We start from the raw sequence: 17,974 nt of genomic DNA on the forward strand, positions 1-17,974 counted from the left end.
TCATTTTACAGGACTTCCTACTTTTCAGTTGAAGAACATGTAATTTTGTGTTGAGGAATATAGTTTAATATAAAGCAAACAGATATTACGAAAGTGCTATATAGATACCTATGGATAGCATATGTAATAGCTACATATGGTGGAAACTTCGCTTCTCCCCAGCCTCCACCTCAACAAGGAGCTGAAGAAAAATGCCTGTGTGTTGCTTTGCTTTTTTCAAAATAAAATATCCAGATAGACTTCTCATGTGTTGTAGTGGTCTGGGTAATAGGACTGCTGGCACATTGCAGATCCCATCCCATTCACTTAGAAGAAAAGATGACAGGCAGGTATTTTTTTTTTGGTCAATATACATGGAGCACTGTATGGCATCTCTTCCTTTCTAGGTGTGGGCCCTGTAGAATCAGCCAAATTCTGCTAGTAGAAGTCTATTTTCCATGGACTTACGAAGAATAAGATAATTGAGGGCTACAAAAACCCACCACTGTTGTACTTGAAATGGAAAGAAGAATGTATCATGTCTATTTAAGAGCATTTTTTACCACTTCATTATGTCTTCTTTAAAAGCAGTACTTAACACTGGGTGAAAAGAATACTTTGGGGGAAAAAAAATAATAGCCTAGACATTTTGAGCAGCTGCACTGATAATGAGCATAATCAACTGTCTATCAGATTTTTCATTATAAACCCCAGTTTTCAGAATTTAATGTAAAAATTTCTAAACAAAATGTACCATAAGTCTACATTTAGTCACAATTAATTATGAAAAGAAACGTATGCAAATTAGTTCTCATTTTCTAGTGGTTTGAATGGCAGCCTGTCAGCATTTGAGATCACTGCAGTTGCCAAAACGATACCCCACGTAATTCGGGAATTGAAATTATTTTATAACGGTAATCTTTTTAGACAATTCCAGATACCAGACCTGCATCTGAGAATATATGCCAGGTGGCCCAAGTCCAAACCAGCAATATAGCATTCCATTGAGGTTTTAGCCTCTAGCTGCAAATGACATTTCAGTTTCAAAATATCCAGGAAGGTTAGAAGCAAGTAGTAGCATTTCTCTTGGATAGTCTGAAGGAAGATGGGGGGTTTTAGGTGGGTTTTTTTGGTGAGTTCTCATCTTTTTCAAGATGAGGCTGTTAACTGATTGCAAGTGACCACTGAAGCTGGTCTATGAAATCATGCCCAAGACAGCAGTTTTTTTGTATAATATATAAAAGTTGATATTTTTTTTATTATCTTGCTCAGTATGTTTAGGATAGCTTTAATAAAGGTATTTTGCGTAACAGTGTTACTGTGTGACTATATTGCTCCTAAAGTACTGCAAAACAGTCTGCTCTTGCAGGGTCTTTGATAATATGCACTGTTCTTAGCATAATACCTAGCCATGAGTTACATTTGGAGATTTAGAGGCTCTGCAAGTCTGCTTGTGTTATTTACAGGCACAATGTGAGCCCATTGTGCCTCAGAGCCAGCACAGAAAGTGACAGCCTTGTGTTGCACAAGGGGAGGTTTAGATTGGGTATTAGGAATTTCTTCACAGAAAGGGTTGTCAAGCATTGGAACAGGCTGCCCAGGGAAGTAGATGGGTCACCATCCCTGGAGGCATTTAGAGGACATGTAGATGTGCTGCTTAGGGACATAGTTTGGGGGTGGACTTGGTAATGCTGGGTTTACAGTTGAGCTTAAGAATCATTTCCAACCTGAATGATTCTGTGATTCTGTGGAGATACCCCAACACCTAGTACTTCCTTCTTTTAACCCTTCCATCTGTTTAATTATTTGAACTAGAAGAGAGATGAATTCATGGCAGAAAATAATTATGGTGACTGCATGATACCACAGGGTATATTTTGCTTATTTTCCAGCCATCAGGTGACATTTCAGAGCTTTTGTGTAAGGTTTACACCTTTGTCACCGGTTTTGATTTTTTTTGAGCAACAGTTTTGATTGTTGTTCTCCAACTTGCCCAGCAGTGTGGAGAAAGAATTGTAACAATTACATGTCACATCCTGGGCCTCAGATCCAAGGAAATCTGTGTCCTGGTCCCAGTTTTAGGTCAGACATTGCTCTGGGGCAGGCTGCACTCGGAAGGAAGCCCAATTCTCCACCCACGCCAGTCTGTCTCTCCACCACATCGCTTTCAGAGCTAGGGCAGTTGGAGCTTGTCAGGCTTACATCTGATACAGAGGCACAGGTGAATCACAGCTCAAACTCCTTTACCTGACCAGCTTCACCTGCTGCTGATGTACAGGCACTGCTAGCACTGGAAGTAAAGTCAGATGGTGACAGGAGGTGATAATACTTGATTTCTCCCCAGGTTTAATGTTTAAAATGCAAGTCCTTTAAGCTAGTAGCAAGAACCATGCCAATACCTTACTGTGCCCTTGCCAGTGACTGACATTAAATTCAGCCATGCCTTTCAGATGTAGGGTCACTGGGCTGCAGGGATGTGGACGAGGCCACTTGCAACCTTACAGAGGTGCCAGCTTCCCACCCAGTTGAGAGGTCATGAAATATAAAGCAGTCACCTGAATGATTCTTTGTTTTCAACGGTGAAAAATAAATGGATAAGGCAAAACAAATTATATAGGACTGACCTGAAGAGGGACAAAAGGGAAGTGTTGTAGATGGCATCCGAATTGAGACTCTTTCCCACCCCTTAGATGTTTTTAGGGGGCCTGGTAAGGTTTTGCTTGTGAAGTCTTTTTCATTCCAACACCGCTTCTCCTTTACTCTGTTCCACACATGTTCTTTGTTCTGTTTTGCTCTTGCCACAGTTGGCTTTTGACAAGTGAAGCCAGGAAGTTTTCTTGGATTCTGCATTAAATTACTAACTATAGGACAAGAGAGATTTTGCTTCTTATCTTGTAGTGATGGGTGGCCATTGTGCTTCAGTAGAGGCATGGAGAGTCATCAGTAGTTTAAAAACAAGAAGAAAACAGTCATTACAGAAAAAAAATTAAAAGCAACAAAATGAAGTAATTTTAAGTTCTGTAACATTTATTTGTGTATAATTTTAAACAGCTTTTCTCTGAAAACTTAATATTTCACACTTGTGCTGTCAGAACTGTGTTCTGTTTTTCTTTAATGTGATTTCCATGTGTTCAGTGTCTTAAAAGCAAGAGTAGTTTTCACAGTGCTCAGATTGTAAGAAAGGTCTCCTCCATTCTCCTTAAATGCAGCAGTGTCCATGTGCAGTGAAGAATATGACAGAGATTCCACTATCACCATTTTCATCTAATGATTTTGTTTTCACTCATGTGGTAGAACATGTCTTGGAAAGATATATTCAATGGGCACTTTTGGAGAGTTTCAGAAGTCACAGGATTTACATTTTAATTTGCCAAGGGGAACGGTAATTCTCATTTGTCGATGAGATAAAGTTCAGGAAGATCAAATATCCCCAGTTTGGAGATTGACTTGTCTTTCTTCTTTCTATCTCTTTTCCTCTCTTTCTTTTCTCTATCTCTTACCACCTTATTTTCTGGTGCCCACAAGTAGCCAGTGTTAGTGAGTGAGAAGGTTTCCTGTTGCAAGCAACCACTGTGTTACAGTTCACTTTTTTGGAGTACATTAAATCTTACAGTATTAAAAGAAAGTACTTTTTTTCTGCCAAGCCATAGGGTGACTGTTATGTAATGAATTGCAACTTCTAGCATTCCACTCCATGCAGTTATGAGGTGGGATTAAAAAAGACACTGCTGCTAGTGTTGTCTCTACTGAAATCTGCCTGCGAGCAGGGACTGATTTTATGTTGCATGATACATTTTTTTGAAAGCTAGAGCTCTGTGTAGTGCTTCTGATATTGCCATAACAGGTGCTGTTATCCTTTTTCCTACAGTTACCCTGCTGTATGTGAATTCCTACAGCACAATAACTTGTTATCCATACTCCGAGCTCATGAAGCCCAGGACGCTGGGTAAGTATGTGTGGGAAGGGGGCAATAATAATGTATAATGGCTTACCATTTACAAACAGAGTACAGGAAGGAAGAAGAGATGAGTGAGAATGAAATGGAAAACTGGAAATTAAGTTGCAACAGCTGTTACCTTTTACTAATGCTATAAAAATATACACAGGCATTACAGTGTCTTTATCATTACTGAGTTACAGGACTTAATGAATCCTTATATAGGCCACTTACTTAGCCTTAGTGATTTTAAGTGACATAAAATGACCCAAAGTTATTTTGATGCCAAACTTGGAAAGAAAAACAAATTCATCTCAGAAAAAGATGATTTGCAAATGTGCCAGAGACTTTTGACACACAAATTGCCATGATGCCTGGGAAGTGATTTGGCTCATATAGGCCAGAGCTGTCACCTTTTAAGTCTTTCACAGCTGTCTGAAACTTCTGGGCCTACTGGTTTTACACTTCATAAAAATAAAAATTATGAAGCTCAATAGCCAACAATTCTTTTTATGCAGGAGTATCACTCATGAATTTAAGGAGTTTAGGACATTGTGTGAAAAAACAGTTTAGGTCAAACACGAGGTGGTATTGATGGTTCCCCAGCAAACTGTTGCCATTGTAAAGAAAGAAGTTTTGTGCTGCTTGAAAAAATTATTTTAACCCTATTATTTGAAATGTACCATACTTGTGAGATATTAATGAAGGATCAGAATCTGAATAAAATAGCTTTGCATATAATGCATAAGTTATTATTGTGTTTGTTTGGAGGTAGAAACTTTACCCAACTTGAATAGCAATAAAAGATAAATTAGCAACATTGTACAAAAAAGGTCAATGTTCATTATGCATATAAAAAGCTATTCTGAGTGTTTGAATTGTCACATACTTGAAAACGTCAATGCAATTAAAAGCAAGCTATTATTGTGCCAAAAATACCTGGCATGAAATACCCAGGGGTAATGAAATTTCATTTTTATTGTATTGCTTTCTGATAAAGGGTGAAAAATTAAATTTTGTAGAAGAGATTGCATTGAAACTATACAGCAGTTTCACTGCAACTATTGTGGTGGTTTGCCAGATTCTTCAGTTTCTTGCAGCTGAGGACTAAAGAGCAATATTTGGTGTCTTTGTGTCTAAGTACTCTTTGGTTGGTTTGTTTCCAATTACTTGCAAGTTTAATGCTTGATTGATTATTTGTTGGTCCAATAAGCCTTTTATTTTTCATAAGACATCAAGGTTAGGTAATGAAAAGATGCAGACATTAATAAACTGGCTAATAGACTGGATAAGATTAGACACAGCGCTGAAAGTATCAGACCCTCTGTTTCCCCTCTCCTTGTACTTCCCCCTCCCCTGGCCTTGCTGTCATCTCCAGTGGGTTATGGAGAACACTTCTGAAGGCAGTACTCTGCAGCTCCAAGGCATTTGCTGGTGCTTGCTTCATCTGCAATCCCACAGAGGGAAGTCTGGGAATGTCCTGGGGTGCATGCCTATAGAGGCCACATGGCTCCAACAACAGGCACTGAGCAAATTCATAACAAAACCCACCTCTGGCTCACTAAATTTCAGACAGACACAGCTTTCAAGAGTGGTGTGGAATGCCGAATGCTTGTAATGAGAAAGCCTGTAGGAAATAGTCTTTCCCGTGGCTTTTAAACAGCTCATAGGCATGTTTCTCTGTCTTGGCATTTGTTAACAGCCAGTGCAGTAATGTACTAGGGTTTTTTTGCACTATATTTGGTCAGTGACAAATATACGTTCAGCAGTGGATAATAATTAGTGTCTTCTCTTTCCTCTTAGGTATCGGATGTACAGGAAAAGCCAAACAACAGGCTTCCCTTCACTAATCACAATTTTTTCAGCACCAAACTATCTAGATGTATACAATAACAAAGGTAAGAATTTCATTCCTGTTAATGTACAGTGTTCTTCTCTGTTCTCAAATATTTTGGGGGTTTTTCACTCCTTTATTTATTGGTTCATGCCCGTTTTCTTTCTCTCTTTATTAGTTCATGCTCATTCCATTTATTACATAATACAAACCTAATTAAATTTATTACAGGCAGACGTATGCCTCTGAACATTAACTGTATATTCTTAATATGCCTTAGGATATTTCTGTTTTTTGACTGCAAGTTAAGTGAATGTTACATGGAAAGCAAAATTGAAAACAGCTCTATTAACTAAAAGAAGTATATTAAGAAATGCTCTGGGTGAGATGTTTAGAGCCCAGTGTTCCTTATAATTAATTATTTGACCCTTGCTTCTTTCCAATAAAATTAACGGACTTTGTATATGGAAACTGTCTAGACAGTTAACAACCTTTATGGCAGATATCAGTGGATAAAGCATGGGATAGATATTGTCTGTGTTCCTTTATTTTGGGTTTTTAATCCTTGAACACTATAATGTAGAAAGTTAAATATAATGAAAAGGTTACTGCACAAACGAGTCACTGGTCACTCTATAAAGTCTCCACTGATTACAAGTGTTTACCGCTTCTATGAATGTATTAGTTTATTGCATTCCTGGAAATCTCTAATGAACTGGGAAAAAAAAAAGTCATGTTCCTAAAAATCAAGCATTTTAATAAACCTGTTCTACTATATCTTGAAATGAGAAGTAATGTTCACTTTCTCCTAGTCCCAGTAAAGCTAAGATCATTTGTGTTCCCCTGTGAGCAAAGTAAAATAATTTTTACTCAATGATATTCTTGAAAGTAGCTCCCTTGCAAAGAGATTGATTTCTCTTGAGAAGGGATATTTTTAATTTGTATTCTTGTTTGCGGAGGAAGTAAGCAATATTTTTTTCTAAAACTTGCAAAAGAAAGCTTCTTCAGGCATCATTTTTTATTATGAAATATATAATCTAAAAGCTGTTATGCTGTGAACTGTATGCAAGGGAAGGAAACACTTCACTTAGATAATGGGGTTTGTACACATCAGATCATAGACTCATAGAATCAGCCGGGTTGGAAGGGACCTCTGAGGTCATCGAGTCCAACTCTTGGTCCAACACCGCTGTGGTTACTAGACCATTGCACTAAGTGCCACATCCAGTCTCATCTTAAAAACCTCCAGGGATGGAGAATCCACCACTTCCCTGGGCAGCCCATTCCAGTGCCTGATTACCCTCTCTGTAAAGAATTTCTTCCTAATATCTAACCTAAACCTGCCCTGGCAGAGCTTAAGACCATGTCCTCTTGTCTTACTGAGAGCTGCCTGGGAGAAGAGACCAACCCCCACCTGGCTACAACCTCCTTTCAGGTAGTTGTAGAGAGTGATGAGGTCGGTATGAGGCCTGTTAACTTGTGGAAAAATTAGTAAATTATTCTGCAAACCATGCAGCAGAACTGTCAGTAGCTGCTTTTGTAAAAGTAGGGGCTCTGCTAGCAACCTAAAAAGTGCGGGATGAAGCAAGAAATGTGTTAATTGTCTTGGTGGCATCATTGCTGCTGGTGGGGAAGTGTGTTTAATCTCTAGGTTGGCTACCTCGTGTCAAAGGCTGAGCAACCATGAGACTCTACAAGGAAGGTGACAGAAAGTGTTCACCTTTTGTTTCTTAGTGCATGGAGGTAGTTCTGTGCAATGAAGGCAATGGGTGAATAATGTGAGACCTTGTCTTGAAGGCAAATGTTAAATGTAAAGCAATGATTTACCATGTTCAAAATTTTGAATTTGAAACCACTGAGTTTGGGTGGTAAAGAGAAGCACCTCTCCACTACCTCCATTTTGGAAGAGAGAGTCGTTTCCATTGTTCCAGGATGCTCCACTGTGGCAGGCAGGTCTTAAATCCGGTGGGAAGCCTTTTTTGTTGGAAGGCTGTACACAAGCTGCTGAGAGGCACTGATTATCTGTGGTCACAGCTGGAGTTTGGGTGTGCTTTCTGTGATACCTGTTCTGAGTGAGCTTGGACAAATCAGCACCGGTGTGCCACTCTTTAATATATGGGTTGTTGTAAATTTAGAGGCTGACCTTTAGCAGCTCTTTTTGAATCTCCATTGAGTTTAACTGCCTCCTTATCTCGTTAGAAGTTTTGATGCGTTATTTCATGTGACTGATTGCATTGGCTCTTGGTATTTAAAGTACATCATGAATAGTTCTTCATGCTGCGTTGCTCATGCATCTTTGTCTGGATAGCGCTTAGGGGCTTGCTTCCCTTTTCAAGGAAAAAACCACCATTGTATTCAATAAGCATGGCTACTTGTTGGCTTCCATGATTTGCAGCAGATGAATTAACTGAGAACACAGATTTTCTGACTGGCTCATTTTGGGAGATGAAAGAAGGCATTTCCATCCAGAGGTGTTGCAGAACAGTTACTCTAGATGCTGACTCATCATGAACTGGTGCAGAACCTGATTGATTTTTATAGATCATCTCAGTTATTGTCAGTCCTTGGAAAAGGAGTAAATCTCCTACTAGTAAGTGCCTTCCTGTCGTAGTATGCGTTCTTAGTGTGCCTCTGGTTTTCAGTTAGCTAATGAAGTCACTCTAAATAAATTCCTGAGAGGCTCCAGCTCCCACTGACATGAAATGGATCATTTATAAATGCAGTGTTGTTTAAGATAAATACGTTATTTAAAAAGCTGGAAGAGGCTAAGAGTTCTCATTTTCACCCCAGGTTGATAGTTCTCCTACCCATTAAAGCAGATGTAGTTTCTTGTGCTTCTTCAAAGCACTTTGGAAGGAGTAGACCTGGTTGCCAACTTTATCCAAGGGCTCCTTCAGTCAGGAGAGCAGCCACTGGGATCAGGTATGTCCTCAAAGAGAAGTAGGGAGGCAATAATTCCAGAGCAAAAGAAGGTTTGACAGGAGTAGCTTAAGATAAGCTCCCCAAACAAGACCATGTTCAGCATATCTGCTGTTAAAAGTGCTGCCATGGACCATCTGCATGGGCTCTTTCACGGTACTGACCCACCACAGGAATCTCTTTTGGCTTTACTCTGCTGGATTCTGGCACTGAAAAGAGGTTTTTGTATCCTTTTTAGTTACTGGCTATTGCTTCGTGAAAGCTGCTGTGTTAGTTGTCCACCATGTGGCTGCTGGTCCTGTAACAGCCCCAGGCCAGACAAATACACAACTTTGGGTGCCAAAGTGAGGTTTTTCAATTAGGAGGCTCCTCTCAGGGGTTCCCTGTGTAGTTAACGGAGACAGAGAGGCCTTTGGGGGTGATTCAGAGGCTCAGAAACTGCCTAGATATTGGGAGCCTTATGTCCTCCTTTTCCATGATTATCCTTCTTCATTATTGTTATTAATTCCTTTCATATTCATTATCATGGAGAGCATTGGCAAAATTAAGGAATTTCTATATGGTTTTTGGCAACTTCTGATGTCTTCATAGCATTCTCAAACATTTCTGCTTTTTTTTGTAATATTAAAAGGCATAAAGAAAAAGATACTTTAGGGTTATTATTAAAACTTGTTACAAGAAATAACAGTGCATTGATGATTTTTCTAAGACTACTGCTTCTGCTCATGCAAGAAGATAAATGTTAATTGAATTGTGGTAGTTACCTGTGACTTCAGGGCCTCAGAGGAAGCCTGTGCTGATAAGAAACTCTGAGACAGTTGTGTAAGTACAGATTTACCCCAGATTCAAGGGTGCCCATCACTAGGAGAAATTCTCTATAGCAACAGAATAAGAGAGTGCCATAAATTACTGTATGATATGATCTGGCCTTGTATCGTGTCTAAACTTTTATTCCCGCATGCAATATTTCCTAATGCCTTAATTAGGACATACTGTAATGCTATTCATGACACCACTACCCCCCCTCAAAAAAAAGAAAAATCAAGTGAAAGATTTTACAGAGGCATGAAATTTGTTTGTAAAGCACTGGTGATACTTTGTATTTTAGTGGCTGGCTGTCCACTAAGTGCATGATTTTTAGCTGAGGGAACAATTTTAACTAGCTGTTTACAGACAGACTATTATCTTTTGAACACTTTTAAAAGATTAAGTTTTGTAGTGGAGAGAGAACCACCAGAAAATCCAAAGTCATTAAAAAAAAAAGACAAACACCCCATCATGAAGTTTCTTCCAACATGCTGCAACATACATGTGTGGTTGCTGAAAGGAAAAGCAGATGATGGAGAGAAAAGAAAGCGTGCAGGAGAGTGTTTGGGATACTAGAAAAATAAAAAAAAATCTGTAAATCGGTATGTTTCCTAATGTATCATGTAAGTAATATGTCAGTATAAAGTATCAGCAGGCAGTATACCAAGGATACACATAAAGAAATGTGCCTGAGCCAAATGGATCTAACGGGAAAATTATTTTTTTCTGGAAAAAGGCAGAGTAATATACCTGGAAGACAAGGATGATCTTTGAGGAATATTAGCACTTTGGGAGAAAGGGAAGAGATGTAACCTTCTGTTTGCCCTATCAGTTTTCTTTCATGCCTTATCTCTGCCGCTGTGATGAGTTCTTGTCACAGAAACAAAAGCTTTTAAAGAGGAGCTGTCAGGGTATCTAGGCCATCTCATTGCTGAAGCAGAGAAGTTTGCCAAAAGTGATTTTTGCAGTCTATTGATATAATCTTGAATGCTACTCCACTCTTTCTTTGGAAGACACAGTTGCACATGTAAAATAAAAATCTTCATAATTCTGTAAGAGAAGATTTTCCCACCTGCAGTGAGCCTTGCTTCTGTATTGGATTATTTAGATCATTACATTGTATAGTAAATAATTTTTTCCTTTGATAATGTTTAAACTTCTTGAGCATTTTACTAACCCTTAGTCCTGATCTGACTTGGGCAGAAAATGCTGTGGTTACTTAGCAACTCTGCTTGAGGAGAAGGCAGTGTTCCCAGTTGCGCAGTTGATGCTGAAGTTAATTCAGCATTAAATCAGAAATTGAAATTGTTTCTTAGGTATGAAGAATTTGAGAGACCTTTTACTGATCTATTTTCTAAATTCAGGACGAGTTTTCTGAAAAAATTTACAGGAAAATTAGTTAAATTGTTCACTAAAATTATTTTGAGGTTGTTCATCTAAAAATATTCTGAGCTAGTATTTCTACCATGCTCATTATTTGTTTCCTCTGATGGAAATGTTATCGGTTAGTTAGTTAATACTGAAAAATGATTCGGCAGATCTTGAAGCAGGATATGTAATGTCTTTGAGAAATTCTGAACTATCTGTCACACAGTTTAGTGTTGTTCATGTTGCTAAGGGCTTTAATTCATCTCCAAATATATAGGCTTTTAAAGCACCATTTGAGATGCCAGAGGGTCTGAGACATCTACTCAGATCTGACAGGTATGACACAGGAGATAGTTGTTCCAGGCTCATCTTTAACTGAGGGAGACCAAGGAAATACAGCACTAGGTGCTTATATTTAAACCTGAGAAGGTTAGAAGAGCTGTCTCCATTTCTAGCTGAAGGAAGGAGGTTTCTTACCCACACAGTTTTCAACACCCATATTTCTAGCCTTGGATGCCTGTGTTAAATGTTTAAAGCTAAACAGTACAAATGCTCTTTACCTGCTGTGTTAGTGTTTCATTTCACTCTGATGTGATTTCAGGATCCAATATCTCAGTTTACTAACATTGGAAAGAAGTATAATGTCATTTGGGATATCTGCACATCTTCACTTTACAAAACATTAGTGTTTAAAACTTATTTACAACAGCGAGTATCAAAATTAGGTTAAAATGTGTGTGTCTGTTAAGAATAATAAAATAAGATTCTTGCTCTGGTTGGTGATTATACATGATAATGGCTGGTGGCTTGGTCTGCTAGCATCTGTCTGAGTACGTGTTTGGAAAAAAAAGTATTGAAGTTGCAGCCTGGAATAATAAGCAAATGTTGGAGAGTCAGGTTTTCCTCTGTTACGGGTTTCATAACCAAAGGAACCCATCCCACTATCTTCTGTCTCCTCCATTAGCAACTGTGTGGCCTCTAGTCTTACAACCTTCAAAAGATTTGTACTCTTTCAATGCTGCTGGGCTGTCCTATATCTACTTAGGCATCAAGTTAAGATGGCCTAAGAACTGAAGCAGAGGTGAAACTCCAAACCTTTTCAGAGCCAACAAAGAGGAAAAAGAGAGCTAGGACCAAAAGAAGGAAAGGGACCAGAAAAGCTCAGGGAAACTCCTGCTGTTATCTGAGAAGCATTTTCTTCTTGATCCAGATAAAGTTTTCTTCTTCTGCCCAAGCAGTAGAGAGAACTTCACAATCGTAACAGGAGCCAGTTTGTTTAATGTTAAATGTCATCTTCATTAGTTATCTGTATAATATTTTGTGTGCATTGTGCTTGTAAATGACAGATTTTTAATTAAAAATACCAGAAAGTATTTGCAATACTGGTAATTACCCTACTTAATTTTATTCTTCTAAGAGGAGGGTTATTTTAGAAGACTTCTCTCTCTGTTATTACCCTGCTCTATTGTATATTGTTATTTTTCTTGAAGTGGCTTTCGAAGTAATTTGTTGGGGAGGTCATTAACAGAAAATTTTTTAAAATACTATTATTGGAACTTTCTTTTGTAAGATACTGGGGTATATAAATTAATAAAGTGGTGTGAAGATTTTTTTATTATACTAATCCAAGAATAAATTATCTCTCTTTCGAAGAAAACAACCCAACTAAAGACATTTATATTTAATTTGGTGTTTTCTAACTGCTCTGCATATGGTTCAGGCTTTTTCAGAGTCCAATTTTAAAAGTTCCTTGTAAAAACTATTTATTCAAATTTCACAGAATTTAGAAATAGACTTACTGGATAAATTGAAGAAATAGTGGGAAGGGGAACTACCTCAGATCACTAAAATGATGAATTTGAAGTTTTAATCCTTCTAAATGAATCTTCACAACCATTAAGTGGTCGTTTTTGTGTGGTTTTGACTAATTTTTTCTGTAAAGCCACAAACTATTTATTTTTATTATGCAATTGTGTCACTAATAGAAGAAGAATGAATTTCGATCTGCTGTATGTGATTGCAGCCAAAAAGTGATGGAAATCTTAAGAGAATCGACACTAGTTTTCTCATTTTTGCTAATAGCAGTACTAAGCCATTTTTTGCTTTACTAGCAGTGCAATGACTGATGACTGGGATGGGCAAGAGTCCAGTGTGGTTTATTTAAATGGAGGGTGCCTGCCTAGCAAAAGTTTGCATAATTGCTAGTGAGCTGTTCTCTGTGTCTATCAGTAAGTAGGTTTTGGAAACTCCCAGGTCACTCTGGACTCTGTCATTGGCCACAAAATGGAAGACATTTAGCACCCTATTAATTTTTTGTGGGAAACAACAGCTTACTGCATAAAAAAAGGTTTCTTGTCTGATTGATACACAGTGAAAGGAGATAAATAATCAGAAGAAATTGTTCAACCCCTTCAGCCAACTTTGCACTTCCTGCAGTGCTGTCTCACATTGCAGTTGTGCAACTTCGTTGCTGGCTGTTAAGTGATAACCAGTCCCTGGAACTATGTACCTTCCTGGGGAGCCACAGGTGGGAAGGCTGGAGGAAAGGGAAAAGCAAAGTATGATACACCTCCTTCTTGTGATGGCTGATTTTTCGCTTGTGTTGATTTAAGATCCTACATGCAGTCTCCTATAACTACTCTGTTTAAAGACTTTTATGTCTTTGTGTTCAAAGTCCCTTTGGTGGGACTTCAGTGCTAATCTCAAAATTACCTTTTCAGATTACTGTTTCAGGTATGAACCTGATGAAGTCCATTAACAGAAGTTAACACTGAACTTGGTATACTGCTTTAAAAAGTGGCTATGGCATAAATATCTGTATTTCCACCAGTTAGCAAACACAGACTCTATGTGTGTGTGTTGACAAGAATGATGCAAATGTTAAATCGTGCAAGTCAAATTGTGTTAGTATTGATTCATATTACAGGGAGCACAGTCCTAGAGTTTGAATAATGTGAGAAGCAAGTGTCATCTCTTGTACAATGCTATGAATGAAATATGTTGAAAACATCCATTGGAAGAGCAGCATTCAAACTCTGAGTGATAAGTGTTCTTCTCTGTTAACTCCAAACTGTGGTTGTAAGAAGCTCAGATAACTGTGTGAAATGAGGGTTTGTGGATACTCTGCTTCATTCCTCACTGATGGCAGATCCCATGAGGTTACCTTCTTGACTACTCAGAGGTATTAATTGACTTATCAGCCCATCTTAGTGCCAGGGAAAGCTGATGACACGGCTTTCAGACTGAAAATGGCTTTTGACTTTACTGAGTCTGTATCATATTGTAATTGGCATTCAGGTGCTACTGCTGGAAATAGTGGGTGAAAGCTGATGAGCAGCTCTGTGGGCTGTGCATTCTGTCAGTGTAACTGGTCTGGTAGCCAGTCACATGCATGGCTGATGTCTCTTATTTCTTTTCTTTTTCCCTTCTAGCTGCAGTATTGAAATATGAGAACAATGTTATGAATATCAGGCAGTTCAACTGCTCCCCTCATCCCTACTGGCTTCCAAACTTCATGGATGTATTTACCTGGTCCTTGCCATTTGTGGGTGAGAAAGGTATGTAAATTGGTTCTGCTTGTAAAAACTGCAAAATCGTTTCTTAGTCACTGTACACGTGGCCTCGTTTATTTTAAAGGGCAAGAATAATTTGAAGACAGATGTCTTGCTGTTGAGGACAAATTTGTAGAAACAGGTCTCAGAGGGGCAAGCAATTACCAATGGTTATTCACACATCTCATATGTTTTTATAATTTCCACTCTTTCCAGGCTATGATGCCATTATGTTTCTACTGTAGAAATAGATTTTGTGGCATTGCAGACCAGAGTGCATTCACTAAACAAAATTCTGATTAGTTTTTCCTTTATAAGCTCTTTAGTGTTCCCTTGGATATTGCTTACTGCTCAAGGGACATCTCAACAGACTTCACTACATGTGGTTACATCTTTACTCAGCTGATCTTTATGATAAGATGATGGGTTGCTTTTTCATCAGCAAACACAGAGCTGGTGATACTAAGACCTAGCCTGGCTAACTGTTCCTGGAGAGAATAGAGGGATGCCAGCAAGAAGGCAAAACTGCTCCTCAGCCCCTTCTCTGCACAGGGCATTGGGTGCCTTACTGCTGGCAAGAAGACTCTAAAGAACACAAATGATGTTTTATTGAAACATGATGCTCTTGATGTTGCCTGAATACAGTTTCATGCTATGTATGAATGGCGGGCACACAAAAGGCATGAAAATGCTTTGGTCTAGCATATTAAATGAATACAGAACGCAAACTGCCTAAGCCCCAAGTAATTTTATGCAGTGCCTGAGACGAAGCTTGCTTTGATCCGTCCATTATAGAGTATTGCTGCAACAGCAATTACTGCCAGAAAACTATAATAAACTCTTAAAAGGTGCTTGGAATAACAGTTCTCTCTTAATAGGCAACTGGAAATACAGCCAGCTGTGGCTCTTACCTGCAGTCATGACCGGCTTTGTTTTCAGCTGCTCTTTTGTGTGAGGAAAGCTGCTGGTGGGACGCCTGAGGTCTCTGTGAACAAAGCAAAGAGACAATGAAACAGGGATTAACAAAGAATAGACAGCTGTTTCCACTAATGGAGACATTACATAATCCACACTGACGTGTGTTGCAGACTTTTGTGAAGCAGATAAAATGCTTTCATTTTCTTTGGCCGTAAACTCAGCCAGTCTGTTTTTATGTTGGTCATGTTCTCCATGCACACTGCAGTCCTGTAAGATCGTTCTTTCAGAGGCTTCCCATCAGCAGCCTCCTTAGGGGGGCCTACAGGATGCATGGTCAGATTTGCTGAGGTACTGAGACTGTGGGTGTTCCTCATTCTTCTTCCGTCTTGGGTTTGTTTGTTTTTTTTCTGCTTCACGTCTTCCCAATGGTCATGCTTACCAATTTCTTGGAAATTTTAGAGCCCAAAGAGGTGAAATCAGTATATTCCTTTCTATGCGAAACAACATTCATGAATGTAAGAACTGGTGTTCTACACAGCTTGTTATTTATTTCCTTTTTGTTTTAATATAGATTTTTTCCCTCAAAGGCCAACCAAGGTAGGAAGCTGTTAGTTTCACTGGTTGTTGTTACTGTGGAAAGTGTTTCCACTAATCCTGTCAAAGGAAAATCCTTCACTAAAGTAGGAAAAAAATATAGCTTTGTCCCACACTTCTAATGTTCCAAGCCATCATTGTTGTCACAGAAAAGGATTTTTATAACCACTTGACTAAAAAACTTAAATTTTCAACCTGTGTAGCTAGTACAAGGATAGACATGCCTGGTAACCCTTTTAATGATGCTTACTACATGTAGATGTAGTGGAGTTTTTCTTAATCTGCTAATGGTTTCACATTTTACCTCGTAACTCTGGCTTTTTTTGTTTTCTAAATTACATTTCCTTGGTTGTGATTTTTTGCTGGGGTTGGTTTTTTTCATTGTTCTCACTCTGTGCTCTCTGGTTAGTGTCTCACAGTTGTCTTTCCTGAAAGAGATGAGACCAGGGTAGGGATAGCCTATGGCCGACTCTTTCATGCCCAAGTTCCAAAATAAGCAAGCTAACCACAGTCTGAATTCTCCAATAATGATGTAACTATTCAATATAGAATAGTTCCATCTATAAGGAACCTACAATGTCTAATGTATTTGTCCTGGATTTCAAGGGATACTGAGGGCATCTTAAAACGGTTAATGTTTTGTTGAACAGGAAGTACAGTGTCCAGACCTGGATAAATAAATAAATATTCTGTGATCCCTCTTGCTGTAACTTTTTCCACTGGAATGTTCCATTCACTGAGCAGGGAAATCAAATCCTACTACCATGTAGGAGCCAGAGGACAGGGATCAGTTCTGTTACCCAAGTTGAGTGAAAGGCAAAAATGTATTGGGGGAGAAAACAAATGTTACATACTTCATTGACAATTGCAAAAAGAGAGATCAGAAGCACGTTATTTCTTTAAAGTCTATTTGTTGTGGTGTTTGTTATATTTGGAAAAATTTTTATGGAAACCTGTACTTTTTATTAGCTACACAAGACATTTTCAGCTTTTATTAGTACATGTGTAAAACAGGTCCTATTGTTTTAAAAGTGGGTGCTGTTACTGCACTGAATTTTTATTCACACTGCTGAGGCTAGAGCTTGCTCTCTGGAAGACCAGGGAATCTTAATATCAACAATTCTGCACTTGTTTTCCATTTTAGTGACAGAGATGCTGGTAAACGTGCTGAACATCTGCTCAGATGATGAACTGGGAACAGAAGAAGATGGGTTTGATGGTAAGAGCCTCCTGCCCTTGGTCAAGATTGTTTGCCTTGTGATTACTTTAAAAGTTTATTTACTAACCCTGAAATAATTTTCTGAATCCCATTTGAGTTCTGTCCTGCTGAAAGCAACTGTTGTGCTAGACTCCAGTGGATTTGCTTACTGTATGCTTTGGAAAGAATTAATAGATCTTCTGCCCTGTTCTAACCCTTTTCTTGGTCTCAATCTTTTGGTTAAAAAACCTGTATTTCCTTCTGTGAAATCTGAGTTATATTGTCACAAAGGGGTGAGATGTTGATTTCATGCAAAAGATTGCAGGGATTCTCATAGCAAGTTTAATTATATGGTGAAATATTCTTCCTACAGTGAATTAAGCTTCCTGCAGAGCTCCTTCCAAAACATTCGTACTGCAACTTTGGAAGACTTGTACTTGAAGTATTACTTTAGTCACCTCTTTTGATGCACATGTCTGTTTAAAAGGCATTAAAAAAGCAATAGAATCATTAAAAATAAACATGAAAAGACAGATAGAAAATGTTCTAACCTGACACTACTGCTGAAAAGAGAGGAATGGTCACTTCTGTTACCATTTGGGTTGAAGTTTATATGATGATTAGTTGCCCTGTACCTGTTGGTTTGACTGTAAGTGATATAAAATATCTTATAATTTGGAGATTCTTAGAAGTCAATTTATTTTATTAGACATAATTTTCTGCTAGGTTGTGCAGGAGTAAATTGCAGCTCTCCAAAATGTCCCTTCTCAGTTGAGCAAAGCTGAAAAAAATCCCATGCATCCCTAACATTCTTACAGTGAATGCTTTCAATGTTTAAAAAAATCTGTGAAAACTAAAAATAAATAATA

At 38.4% G+C, this 17,974-nt stretch overlaps 1 protein-coding gene across 3 annotated transcripts in view; it reads left to right on the forward strand.

Moving 5' to 3' along the window:
• The window catches only part of PPP3CA (protein phosphatase 3 catalytic subunit alpha), a 189,807-nt gene that overhangs the window by 153,429 nt on the left and 18,404 nt on the right, over positions 1-17,974 (forward strand). For all 3 annotated transcript variants that reach the window (XM_032685817.1, XM_032685818.1, XM_032685819.1), the window contains exons 7-10: positions 3,848-3,925; positions 5,720-5,814; positions 14,276-14,401; positions 17,052-17,126. In XM_032685817.1, coding sequence (XP_032541708.1) covers positions 3,848-3,925; positions 5,720-5,814; positions 14,276-14,401; positions 17,052-17,126 — 374 coding nt within the window. The remainder of the gene's footprint in view (positions 1-3,847; positions 3,926-5,719; positions 5,815-14,275; positions 14,402-17,051; positions 17,127-17,974) is intronic.

Source organism: Chiroxiphia lanceolata, chromosome 4 (assembly GCF_009829145.1).
Source record: "Chiroxiphia lanceolata isolate bChiLan1 chromosome 4, bChiLan1.pri, whole genome shotgun sequence".
Classification (NCBI taxonomy): Eukaryota; Metazoa; Chordata; class Aves; order Passeriformes; family Pipridae; genus Chiroxiphia; species Chiroxiphia lanceolata.